General features: G+C 36.6%; 1 protein-coding gene across 7 annotated transcripts in view; it reads right to left on the bottom strand.

Moving 5' to 3' along the window:
* PAN3 (poly(A) specific ribonuclease subunit PAN3) overlaps positions 1-14,441 on the bottom strand; it is a 79,270-nt gene that overhangs the window by 48,132 nt on the left and 16,697 nt on the right. For all 7 annotated transcript variants that reach the window (XM_061374553.1, XM_061374554.1, XM_061374556.1 and 4 more), the window contains 3 exons: positions 8,373-8,439; positions 6,634-6,704; positions 4,380-4,442 (listed from right to left, as the gene is read on the bottom strand). In XM_061374553.1, coding sequence (XP_061230537.1) covers positions 4,380-4,442; positions 6,634-6,704; positions 8,373-8,439 — 201 coding nt within the window. The remainder of the gene's footprint in view (positions 1-4,379; positions 4,443-6,633; positions 6,705-8,372; positions 8,440-14,441) is intronic.

The raw sequence follows: 14,441 nt of genomic DNA, 5'->3' as shown, positions 1-14,441 counted from the left end.
ATTTTTCTTGGAAGACTTTCCAAGAACGAGAGCATTTATCCCTTCCCTAAATTCTTTCTATGAGGCTAAAGTACCGTGTTCAGCCATACAGATGAAGGGATACTCCAATATACTGAACTTTTTTTTATTATTATTTTTAGGGAGGAGAAGGTGGCTAAAGCATTTAAACACTTCATAATCCTTCAGCAGGTATTTCTCAAATTCTGTTTCAAATCCCAATACACTTACAAGTTCCCAATGACTTGTGAAAGGTCAAAGACATTGTTATTATTTTTAAGTGGAAAAATATGATTAAGCTACAATAATTAACATGAAATCTAAGAGAAAGAAAGAAAAAAACCTACAAACCCAAATTATTACAAAGCATTACTAGAGGTCAGTTCCTCCAGGGCAAAGAAGTGTGAAGCAGCAGTAATTACAGGCTACCAATGTTTACATGAGGCAGGGAACAGCTAACTAACTACCTTTAATTGCAAGCAACAGCTTGGCTCCCCAGGGTGAGAATGGTAAGCATTTTCAACCATAGCTAATAATTATAACCCTTGCCCCATAGAAACAAGCCTCTGCCAGCAGTTAATGATGACAAGCTATTGGTTGGCATGATTAGAGGAAAGGTGTTATATTTGGAAACTTAAACCCCAAAGTCTGAGAAACATTACACTTGAACAAAAGAAACCCACTCTAAAACCAGAAAGATCCTTCCCAAGTAGCATCTTCACATCAGAACACTACTACAGGTGAGTAACTTAATTAGCCCACGCCAGAAAATATTCCTCAAGTCAGGTTAATTACTTGCTTCCCATTCATTCAACAAGAAGTTTGGGAACGTGTTTAGCAAGTCTATTTTCCCCTACTATTTGCTGTAACAGCATCTTTGCCCCTAGTTCCTCCTGTTTTGTGGAAAGTGGGCAAAGCTACCCTTCTCCTTCTAGTTCAGGGTTGTACTGGTGCAAGATGCTACAAGGCTATCCTACACGAATAAATCTAAACAACAAAAGGTTTATCTGAGCTACGGTAATGCTGTCTATGCGCATATACTACTGAAACAAACAGAAGTGATCTTAAGCCTTCCCCATCTAAGGCTAAATTAAGCAGCACTACCTTAAATTACCATAGCCAAAAGGTATCACAGTAGTGTTAGCTAGAGTTCATCTGTTGTACAGTGAGTTTACTGTATCTGCATGTACAAACAGATAAAAATAAATATTACATTGTCAGACATAGGTAAAAGAGGACTAAAGACTGATGCAACTTTTACTCTGGTCTTACCTAAGCACACAAGTTCTCAAAAATGGTATATTTTCTAGCTGCTTTAAATAATTGTACAGCATCTTCAACATTGTTTGCACAAGCTTAGAAAAAAAAAAGAAGATATATTTCAGTCACTCTAAAAGACTACATACATCTTGGCACAGAAAGAATCAAATAAAGCTTGTAAATACAAGCAAAAAGCATCTTGCATACTTAAGTTACATTTGTACTTAACTGCCCCACCTTGTAACCTGGACTGGCAAAATCTATGTGTTTAACTGAAAAGTTATGCTTTAAAAATTGGGACTGAGGGCAGCCTTTACAGTTTTAAGTGTCTGTAGGTCATAACATATCCTGCTCAGCTACAAAGCCAAAAAGCAAGCAAAGATCTTTTTAAATACAATCCTAAGGTAATTGCTGTGCTATGCAGTCATCTTATTCTGCTCTTTTTCCTTCGCATACACAACAGGATTAGGCAACAAAAACATGATGACTCCTCATCAACATTCACGTGTTACATATTGCTGAAAGGAAGTGCTTTAATAATTTCTTACATAACACAATCATCACTAATCCATACATAAAAATAAAGTCAACATTTTCTCATGTCAAACTTAAAAATTCAATATATCATACAATGTAGTAATTACTAAAACAGTAAGAGCATACAACAAGGGTCAATTCTAACAACCATTCCAAAGAAAAATGTAAAACAGATTAGATGACATCATATGTAAAACACATTTTAGACCAAGGAAAACGTAATACTACCTGCAAACATTTTTTTTCTCTAGATGCATAGTCTGTCTTCCTGTATTCCTGGAGCAACTTTTTCTTGCAACACTTTCAAGCTGCAGTGTTTTATTACTGCAGGAGGGGTGTATAGTCCCAGAATGAAGATTTCGGGTTTGAAATATAAATTTAGCCCAGATACATTTTAAAGTCTGTGCAACCACAATTATGCAGTTTACAACACAGTGACATGACATGGCGCTTGGTAATGATCCCTCAACTACTCAGAACATGATTTACACTTCTGAGATTATATTCAGGAGGCTATGAAACATGAAACAACTATATTGACATATTTTCATTAATGGTAAACATAGAAAGACCAAAGAGGGCACATGTGGCTTTCCAATGACCACCACTGAACTATATCAGAGGTATCAAAGGGTGCAAAGATACAGCTAGAGACAGTAAGCTGGAAAGAAATACAGCTTTCCAACATGTAACAAAATCAGATGGAGGGCAGGGCACTCAAAATAAACTAGCTATAGTTTAGGTATTAAGAATTTAGTTTCCACAGGACCTGAAGTTAGCTCTATTGCTTTAACATGAGATGGGAAACTCTTTGTACTTGTTAAAAAGCTTGAATTTATGGAAAATAGGCCTAAAGGCAGTCTTTTTGTTTCAAAATTACTGTCTCTGCACATTTATTACTGATAATCAAAGCATATGAATTAAAGAAGTCTGCTGTCCAATCTCACTTACTTTAAAACTCCTTAGAGAGCAGTGAAGAGTAGCACCCTTTTCTGCATGAATTTCAGTCAAAATAATCTATCCTATACATCCCCTTCTAATCTAGAATCTTTTGGTTCTGGCTTTCATCACCTAAAACCAATGGATGAGGTCACAAAGAAAAAAAACCAAGCAAACAAAACAAACAAACAAAAAAACACACACCAAAACAAAAAAAAAAACCAAAGAAACAACAACAAAAAAAAAAAGATGTTTTCAGAATACATACAAAAGTGCATTAAGATTTTACTGAAAGTTGTTCACTACAGCAGTTGGTTCACTTCTTGCAGCCTGTGGACCAACAGTGGTTCTCACCTTAATGGCCTTCCTCTAGGTGTGACTGAACAGTTAAAAAAATGAAATGGAAATAAACCAATGTTAGGAGCTTTTCAGAAGAGTTCAGTTTTTATGAGGATTGAAGGTATGAGAAAAAAAAAAAAAACCAACCAAAATAAAATGAAGAAGCTTTTCACTATCTTGGAAGGCTGACAAGTGATAAATAGGGAACCCTTTAGCTTGGATGGGTGGCAACAGTCTCAGAACAAATTTAAACAAAGGTTTCATCATATATTTTCTTTATACTGCATTAAGCTGTCATTCCCTTGCAACAGATTCCAATCAGTTATGTTGCACATGTTTTTATGAACTTTTTACCAGAACCACCACAATGAATGCAAGGAGTTTTCCAGCCTGATCATTTCAGGGTTTTGAGAGAAGCATTTTTCAAGATAACGGCTAAAGACAATTTAGGAAAAACACCCACTCTACTGACACTCTATTTTTAACAAGCATAACATGTATTTGAAGAAAAAATGAACTAAGCATGACATCATTATTCTCAGGAAAGAGGGTTAGTCTATTACTAAACTCTAGCTTTTGTTCCACGCTTCACAAATCCTGTTTTTGCATTGTAGATTAATACTTACCTGGAAATCTCTTATACGAAATTCACTTTAAGGTTGCTTGTCTTACTGCATGTGGAGTTACAACAACCGGACAGTAAATCCAGAAGGTTTTACAGTTGACAGAACCTCCACCAAGGCTCCATCTACAGAAATACTTAGCTCCTTTGATTTCATTTTAAGTATCCTATTAAAATGTCTTTAAATAGTAATCTTAGCTTTCCTGAAATCTAAAATTGAAATGCAGTTTAATAATTTCTAAACAGAGAACCTCATGAATGTTCATAAAAATTCAAGGACTATGTTTACTTTTTAAACAAAAAGTAGAATGTCTTTAAATATCAAGATTATCAAAAGCAACTTAACTAGTCACTGTCCAATTAAAAAACAAGGATATTCAGAATTACAATCATCAAGTCTTATATTTAATAATTTATTGATACCAAAATTTACTTCCATATGGCTTGCCCATTGTTAAAAGGCCACCAGGATAACATGGTCAGCAATATTCAGAGACAATAAGGAGTACTAAACTTAATTTCCTTACTTAACCCAGCAACATATTACATGCTTTTACAAAAACCATCCCCAGTTTTACACAAATACACAGTTTTTACATAGTTGCAAATAACTTCATAGTTCTAAATATTTAAAATATCATAATTCTAATTTGTAAAGGAAAGTGATTACTCTTTATTCACTTACCAGGACTGTATTGTATCTGTCCTCCAAGTCAGTGATAAACGAAGGAAATGCTGGTTTTGCCAGCTAGTTCAGAAAAAAACGAAAACTCAGCCTTGGGCTCTTTACAAGAAAATAGAAAGGTTTTCTTTCAAACAGCAGATGTCCTAAACACCTACATTTGAGCTCATCACCAAGGCTCTCTTTAGAGTCAATGTATAGAAGCACACACTTCTAGAACTTCTCTATCTTGTGTCACAGCAGGCATCAAGCACTAGCCACACAGATCCCAACTCTCAAGCTCTCCAGAAATCCCAGTTACTGGGGTGGGAGGAAATCACACAAGTTTTTAAATACAAGGCACTCAAGCATCTAGTGCTTTGAGGAAGTCAGCACAACTTGAATACTGAACTTGAAAAATGCTAAAAATATTAAGAAACTACACCCACAACTGGTAGTAAAAGTCAGTTACAAAAGTGTGACTAATTTCTCATAACTTTGGACATCAATTTTAGCCATTTAAAGGAGTCACATCCAGTCTTTTCCAGAATACTTCTCTTAATGTGAACCAAATATTCCTTTAAGCTGATCAACTCTCTCTGCTGACTATAGAGGGAGCCTGGGTGCCTGGATTTTAGACAGCTCAAGTAAAATTAGATGAAAATTTCCCCGTTACTAGTATTATTTAACAATCTTTTATACAAATATACATCACAAAAAGGCAATCATAATAAACAATAAGTTGTTAATATGTGAAGCAAAACACAAAGTTCGTTCAATTAATGCCAGTTATGTTTGAAGTAGTAACTGGAAAAAATCCAAATCAATGTTTCACAGATAAATCTTCCTCTTGATCCTATGTTAGCAGCAAGTGTCTTACTTTGCTGATTTTTTTTATTGGGGAAAAAGGGACCAAGTCAGAGAAGACTCTACATTAGTATTTGAGTTTTGAGTTATTTGAGCATAACACTCAAACATTAATTGATTTATTTTCATTTTTAACTGTTTAATTAACTTTGAAGTAACTTTTAGAGGCAGTGGTCACTCTGGTAATACTTCCTTATGATAGTTTATTTTCTTTCGTGCACATGGTTTATATACCCAAGCACACACATACATGTTTGTATATATACACACATAGTTCTTGCAGACTGGTAAAAAGGAATGTATGCTTATTTTCTTTCTTACTATCCTCAGTACGTGGATAAACTACACATTTCTTTTTCACACCAAACTTTCAACGCACTGTACTGGCCTTAAAGAAAAGGGCAATTCAGAGATCCCAGGTAGTTTGGCTACAACATGTATTAGGAAATTAACATTCTACAACAGCATTTCATTCTAAGGAACATTAGTCTGATGGGTCAGCTATGGTAATTATCTTTAAGATCAATCTTAAGCTGCAGGAATGACACAGAACTCCCAATTGTCAACACAGAAATGAAACTCTATGAAAGGATGCTGATGTAGCTTGCTTTCAAGACAATACATTATCAACTACAGGAAAGTTCAGCATCATGTGCCTAAAAAAGTAGTAAAACATGGAAGTCATCGGTGCAAGTAAAATTTGTTAACTGGTTGAGACAAGATAATGTCTTTTTGATAAGCCATAGTTCAAAAAAAAAAGACAAAATTCTGGTGTAACCAAACTTTTGTCCCTTATTCCAGTCACTGTATTGGAAACAACTGGAAAACACTACAAGCTGTGTCAGCATAGGACAAAGTTGTTTGAAGATGCTGTTTAACATCTAGAAAAACATGCTTTACCTTCAGTAGAAGAAAGATTTCTCAGTAGAGACTCATGGGAACAAACAATCCCAAACCCTAGCTTCCCAGTAATATCGTAGAGTGTCTTTCAAACTAAACACATTTCCAACTGCAAGAATTACCTTCACATCATATACAAACAGGGGAATGATTCTTAATGTATTCACAACTTGTTGCCATGAAGGCCTGCAGGTGCTTGTGCGTCAATACAATAAAAATAATTTGTTTTCAAATTCAGTGTGCTATGTCCTGATTTTCCTATTCAAAGCACTCTTATAAACTTCTGCTTATAAATGCTTGGAATATTTCATAATAGCATCAACAGTCTGATCTGGTGGGGCAAAAATGAAGCAGTAAGATCTTATTTACACCAGAAGCAATATATTAAAATATATCTAGTAACATTAGAAGAATGATCCTTATTTCACCAAGCATTTCAAGTTATTCCAGATCTTCTTCCCTGTCAACTCACATACAAATACACAACTTAAGGAGTTAGTTGCTTGCCTACCTTCCTCCTTTGAGACACGCTGAGGGCAGCAAAGTCATTAAACAAGGATGAATTTGGTGAAGTTAGAGGATCTGTAAAAAGAATGTAAAAGAACATGTTGGACACCTCTAATATTAAAAAGACATTTTACATTTTTAACTTATTTCTGTCTGAAAAAGATTCTTTTGACAAAATTTTAGCAACCACCCTGCTAAAAAAAAAAAAAAAAAGGTATTTATTAGATTCTGTGCAACTGCTCGATGGAAATGGTGCTCATTAGCTGAATTTACTATATTTGCTGTTGACACTAATGTCCATCTAGTGTTTCACAGCCTTTATCTCCAGTTACCGAAAATTACTCATCCTCCATGTATCATGGCCTTACAAATAATGTGAATTTTACTTGTCCTGTCACTGTTCTGCACAAATTTAAATCAGAATTAAGTGTAGCAGAAGTCTGCATTCTGTTTGAAGCTTTTTATTGATTTTTTTCTTTCTCATTACTTATCTTTTCCAGAGCTGAAGCACAAAAAAGTGAGCAACAATCACAGATGCAAGTTAAAACTCCAAACTGTATGGGGTAGAGCTGTCAAATTAGCAGATGACTGCCATCTGTAAGCATTGGTGTTATTCCTTTAAAAGTAATTCTACAAGTGAAGCATAGCTTGGCAGGGCAGGAGGCGGGGGAAAAAAAGGACCTGAGACACAACAGAATTTAAACTGGTTTCCACAAGTCATTCTGGTTTCTTTGCATGCATCACCATCACTATTTGACCTGTCACAGTCAAACTCTGACTGCATTTAAAACTAGGGACTTCCACTGCCTTGAATAGCTGATTGCTCAGTGAGACAAAGGAAGCAGAATTAATCACAAAACCTACTGGAAATGGACCAGGAGCAAGAGAAAATAAAAAAATCAACTTCCAAGCAAGTTAATTTCATAGTAGTTACTATCATGCTTAAAATATTATAACCCTAGAAAGTAGCCGCAGGGTAAGACATGCAAATGGAGGTCTAGAACATCATTTACCCAGCAGTTTTCAGAACAGAAATACATTTTAAATGTATGTCCTTGCCATAAGGGAGTATTACCCTCTTCTTTAAAGAACTTAGTTTAACAGCCACAGAGGAAAATCTGCAGGGATTCTGAAAACTTCCTTACAGAAGTTCAATACACCCTCCACAATAATTTAGTGAGTATGCCGGTCTGCAGTATTGAGACATTTTGTCTGGTTCAAAACCATGTTCCCTATAGTAGGGAAAAAAATTGTAAGAGGTAAAGTACTGTTTAAAGGACAAAACAAAAAGCTATTGAAAATCATCATTTATGTGACACATTTCACAAAACCTGTACAACCTAAATTTAAGAATAAAACCCTATACATTCATTCCACACACTTACTTGAAAAGCACAATAAAAAGACATACTATCGTAGAGCAACAAAAATGGCTTTACACTATCAGTGTTTCACAACAGATGTCCGAACTACCAATTCACTTGAAGTGACAAGACCAAAAATTACTTTTTTTTGTTTCTCCACACTGGACCAAGGAGAAGGCTGAAAATTTGAGTTCAGTAGCACTTCGCTTTGTATTAAAAGTAATCACACAATACATTATTGTTAAAAAAAATGAAGTTTTTCTGCACCTTGAACCAGATCAGAAAAGAAAGGAAAAAGCCCCTTTAAGTCTTAGCTTTGCAAAAGTGAGTTTAAATTTCCAAACATAGTTTTATATGTATTACATTAAAAAGTACTTACCATGGCCTGCATACTGCTTGGCACTGTCATTGAGAAGGCTAGGGGAGCTGCTGCTATTTGTCATCCTCTGCAAAACAGGAGATGAAAGTGTGTACATGTAAAATACAGCTACAAAAGACTAAGTGATGGCATTTCAGATGACATTTAGAAAGTTTTGAGAACAGACTATGAAACCTGTGCTCATTCCCCATTTAATAAATACTCTAAACAGACAATTATTTGTAGTTGACAAGAACATTTACTAAAGCATTTTACATGAGAGCAGTGCAAACCAAAAATGACTATATTAAAACACTACCTTCGTGAATTTCTTCTAACTTAGGAGGGTCTACCAAACCCATGGTTCTCTTTCTGTACATTCTCAAAACATTAGACAAGCCAACTACTTATCTGCTTTAAACATTCTTTCACACTGTACTCCTGAAACAACTCCTCCCTTTATTATACACTATCATCACAACATGAAACTTTTCCAACATAAAATACTCAAACTAGTACATTTGATAGGTTCTTCTTAAAAACAAAGAAAAAAAAAAACACACCAACTTTTGAGACCTTTCAGCAAAACCATGTGATTCTTGCAATCCAGCAGGACATCTGAAGCCCTCTCAACACTCCTCCTAGACTCCAGCTGCCTCTCCTGAATTCCTCTAGAGATACGGGCTAGCAATAAACTGGACTAAGTGTTTCAGTGCTGCCCTAAACTACCACTTCGATAGAGAAATCTAAGAAAGTCCCTTCTTACTCCTGGCTTCTTATTTTCTTTGTCCAGTCTCCCACAGGAAGAAAAACTGTGAGAAGAAAAGCAAGGCAAGGTCAGGAAGTGTTCTCCATTATTGAGAGAGACAACCAGTAATTTGTTAAAATACTCCTGGGCATGCTTTTGGCCCACATCAACCAGGACTCTCCCAGCCAATTTCCAGGCTCTATTCAGTAGTGAAAAGGTTTTAGATCCCTTCAAATAGACAGTTTGCATGCAGCCTCTGCTTTATCGGGTGAGCGTACACCAGGACAAACGGCCATTTTATGCCAGCTGGCTCTAAACGCCAAGGAAAGCTTCCAGGCATGCTTAATTTAGTAGTCTAGACACAGACTAAGACTCAAAATTTGTCACTGGAGTTGCTGTTTACGCTTTTTTACATTTTTCCATGACCAACCTCAATGTTGGTGTCAGAGGCAAGAATCTTGCTACATTATACTTCAATGACATTCCATCTAATTCTTGATCAAAAATATCAATATTCTGAAGCAAATCTGGTAAGAACAGAGGAGAACCAAGAGAAGCTAGAGTGTTATCAAGTGTAGTAAAACAATAAACTTATTGCAATTCAAATTTCTCAATGTTTGCAGTTTTCATGCTACTACTAACTTCACCAGAAGTTGCAATTTTCAATACCTGTATCTAAAAGAGAAAATAGACTGTATAAAGCAGTTCTGATGCAGAAAGTTTTATGTCGTTACCTTCTCAACGGTCTCAATCCCTCAATGCTTTATTCGCCCAGTTATTGCTTCCATCATCTGTGCTTCATTTATAAAAGAAGCCTTCTGCAACCATTTAGGCTTCTCTGATACAACTGTGCAAGTATATAGTACTACATGATGCAGAACTGTAGCACATGCAGATTTCCTAGGACAACATGTATACTATGTGTACGCATATAAATACTATGCAAACCTTACCTTTTTCAAGACTTAGATGAAGAAAGTTGTTTGCTGTATGCTACTCTTATTATGATGCCACATACCTCATGTTCCTAAATACACTCAACCAACACAACATAACCCTCACTAAAAGGTTAGTGATCAGCAATTAATTCTTCACACAAGAGGGATGCCTCTAGTGAAACAAAGTTTATTTATTTCTACAAAACAAAGTAACACTTTAGAAAATGTGCTAAGTTAACAATCTTGCCCAAGATAAGGGATGCTCATCCTACTGTTCACCATCATCAAAAGAATATATCAAAATAACTAACCTCAGGAGTATAGTAGCTCAACTATTATATATTATATTCTCATTGCTGACCAAGCAATGGAAAGAAGTTACATAGTTTTTTTCACAAATATTTGACAAGCCTCCCTATTATGCATCTTTTCTTGGCATTTGATACATCCACACGGATCCTAATGTGTGGATAAACGAAAGTGCTTTAGGAAGAAAACTCCTAAAGGGAACCTTTCAGATTCACACAAAATTTGTCCTGGTGTAGATTAAAACGTCTATTTATTCATGCCTGTTTATAACACTCAGATTATCTTAACCATCTTCATGCAAAAGGTAATGGCCTGCCAGAACAGGGATAAGTATGACACTGAGATCTAGACTGGCATCAATGATGGTAAGCATATGACTTAAACTTAGAACTTTAAGTTCTAAGTTCACTTAGAACTCTAATATTATACCAGTAATCTACCTCTTCAAGTACAGGAGTTAAACACTCAGACTTGTAACATGAATAGGTGACTCCAACGATGAAAATCAGTGCCGATACAATCACTAAAAACACACTGTGCGTGCAAGACAGATTGCAACAGAACACATTGTGCAGGGTTCTGAAAGCACAGTGCAAACAAAGCCTATGAACATCAACTGTGCTTCTACAAAGTCAAGCCTTGTTCAAGGTGCAAACGTATTTTTATATGAACCAGCATTCTGAAAAACCAAAGCCTCTCTCTCGGGCAGCTCTTGCTTTAACAACTGCTTGTAAATTGTACCTTGAATGAGGTTATAAAAACCTCCACTTCACCACTCACGAATTTTTCAGTTTGCTCATTTCTATTACACATGCAGAAACTTCTTAGCTTAACATTATTCATAGAAGACCTGCATGTAATCAGTAAAGTATTTTTAAACTGTTTTAGTATTAAAATTTCTACCACACCCAAAAGCATTTAGCCTTTATGAAGGTTATTCCTGTATTTGATTCTTACAAAGGCTGAAATGTCTTGAAAGAAAGAAAACCCAAGTGCTACTTGTTATTTGTGTTTTCCAGAAGGCAGTTTTGATTTTAAGTAACACCTCTCAATCTCTTCTAATGGTGTTGAACTATTTTTCACACAAATTCAATTTCAAGATTACTACAATCACAAGAACCTCAAGCCCAAAGGATGAAAGGTTCAGAAAGGTAAAAGGAACCATTAACAGAAGAAGAAAATAAACTACTAAGCCTGCCAAATGAGAGCTTCAGACTTTAGGACATCATGACTTTCACCATACAGAAGTTAACATAAAAAGTCAACTTTGGCATAACTAAACACCACACCAATGTCACTCAGTTCCATATAAACTGCTTTTCTTTGCCTGTCTCTTGACAGGATTTATTGAGGTTCTTTAAGCACTAGTTAAAATTCAACTAGACTGACTGGCATACATCCTGTCCCTCTCCCTTTAAATGAATTAAAAGCTGTTTCTGTTGACATCTCAAAGCAATCTACTACAGAACAAAACTGTCACATTCATCCCTGTCCAAAGATTTAACCTGAGGTTTCAACTTAAAGTTCTTCTAGTGCTGAACATTCTGTTACACACCAGTTAACAAAATACAGGGTCTTTAATTTCACACAAAAATTGAGAAACAAAGTTTTCCAGAACACTGTGTTAATTCCTGGATATCCAAGCAATTAAGCAATTAATTATTTAACAATTAATCTGCTTTACACCCTCCATTCAGGTATTTATGTACATGGATATAGATTCCCCCAGGCCTTCTGTTCTCCAGGCTGAGCACTCCCAGCTCTCTCAACCTTTCCTCGCAGATGAGATGATCCAGTCTCCTCACTATCTTCAAGGCCCCTCACTGCACTCTCTCCAGTGTGTCCACGTCTCTCACGTACTGAGAAGCCCAGCAACCCAGGTGTGACTTCACCAGTGCTGAGAAGAGGTGCAGTACTTCCCTAGACCTGCTAGCAGTATTGTACCTAATGCAGCCCAGCACACCACTCTCCCTCACTTCAATACTTCCTTGGTGTAGCATGCTAGGAAGTGTTACAAATTGTTACTCCCACCTTCTAAAGGTACACACCACCTTGCCTCTTCAATGTTCAGTAGCAAAACACAAATTACAGCTGCACTTACAAGAAGTTTGCTTAACTTTTATATCCCTCCACTAAAATATATACTTAGGAAATTCTCATCAAGATAGAGTATGAATAAAGTTTTGCTGCACACAATTACAGTTTTACACAATTTTACATATCTTATGTTACACGACTTAAGTGAGGGATTTTGATGTCATCTCCACCATTTCTTCTCCCCAAGATACTTAAGACATAGCATTTGCTCCCTCTGTCTCCATATTTTCTGACCTAACACAGAGAAAATTAGTACCTTCCTTAGAATCATACAATCAACTAGGTTGGAAGAGATCTTTAAGATACCAGTTCCAACCACCACCCCAGGACTGCCAAGTCCATCACTAAACCATGCCACTGAGGGCCTCATCTACACTGTTTCTGAACACTTACAGAGATGGCAACTCCACCGCTTTCATGGGAAGTCTGCTCCAATACCTATCACCCTCTATGTGAAGAAATTTTTCCTAATATCCAGCCTAAGCCTTTCCTGGTGCAGCTTGAGGCTGTTACTTCTTGTCCTATTGCGTGATACTTGGAAGAAGAGACTGACCCCCACCTCACTACAACCTCCTTTCAGGTAGGTGTAGAGAGTCATTCCTGTGTTGTGTATCAAAATATTTTGTAGTATGTCCTCTTCATCTTAATACTGGAACTATACTTCAAAATATTTCTTTGTAATTTTTAGAAGAATATTAGTTGGACTCTAAAAGAAGTTCTCCTGCAAAAGAATAAGATTGTCACAACCAAACAAATCATTGTTTGTCAGATTCTATGACCTACCTTTTGATTTCCTTTCTAAGCAATCCAAAACTTGCCTTTGACAGCTAGTGTATTTGGCTTTGTCTACTGCATGTCCCACTCACAACTGTTTGAGCTAAAGCAACTGGATTTCTTCAGAAAGCATTATGTAAACAACTGCATAATTTTATATTTAAAATAGCATGTCTGTAGTTCCACTCAGTTCTCAACAGTTAAAAACTGAAGTCATTTACAAGCTTGTGTGCTATAAGGAGAGTTTTATTACTCAACTCTTGGCAGAGGCAGCAATGGGAACAAAGGTCTTTGTGTTTATTCAGCTGCAAGGCTTTGAAGTGAGCATGGTCTTTACTTCTCAGGCTTTCAAGAACACTCAGTATACCAACATCAGAATGGCGAAGACAAGCAAGACCAATTCTTCTCCATTGCTTGGCCTTGCCAACCCTAACACTGAAGACTGCTACCCCTTTTTTATTTTATTAGGGTGACTATTTGAGAAGTTGTGATTCTTACTTTCTACATTATCTGCAGTCCAATGGAAGCATGTAATTATAAATTTCATCCCATGAAAATAAGGAAATCAAAGATCTTTGTGAAGCGACATGCATGAAGTCACCTTCTATGGGTTTATACTCTTTACAGCGAAATTGTTCAGTTCCAATACCACATTAGAAGTTATTAGCATCAAGATATTCCTCTGCCTCATCTTGCCATAACATCCTTTTAAGGTCCCAACAGAATATTACAGCTCCTTCCTGCACCACCTGTATCTTTGATCAAGCCGCAAGTCAGGCAAGGGGCAGCACTAATGCCAGCCAAGTGGCACATGCAGAGCAGCTGAGCAAACAGCCAACCATCAGAGGCATCCCAGCCAGCCAGCTCCTGCCTCCTGGTTGCTGGGAAAGCCAAAAGCAATGAGCTGCTTCTTGAACCACACCTCTGACTGTCTCTTGGCAGCTGCTGCTACACCAAAAAGAGAAAGAACAGCTTCGAGGACAGCATGCAGCCTGTGGGCCATGTGTTGCGCAGGCCTGCTCTGTTATTAGTTAGAGAGAGGAAAACAGAAAATATTCACTTTGATAAGCTGGAAGCCAATACTGCTAACGTAGCATATGAAAGCACATGCAGATCCAGGGAAGAAAAGACATGAAGCAAAACTGTATTACAGGAAAATGCAAACCAGTGAGGACAGGAGACTCTTAATCAATAGGAAATAGTAAAAACAGAAGATACCAACAG

This window comes from Neopsephotus bourkii, unplaced genomic scaffold, assembly GCF_033783945.1.
Source record: "Neopsephotus bourkii isolate Nb327-2 ecotype Australia unplaced genomic scaffold, CSIRO-AGI_Nbou_v1 NB_1638, whole genome shotgun sequence".
NCBI classification, from domain to species: Eukaryota; Metazoa; Chordata; class Aves; order Psittaciformes; family Psittacidae; genus Neopsephotus; species Neopsephotus bourkii.
Note: the sequence above shows the minus strand (reverse complement) of the source record. Positions and strands in the feature narration are given on the sequence as shown.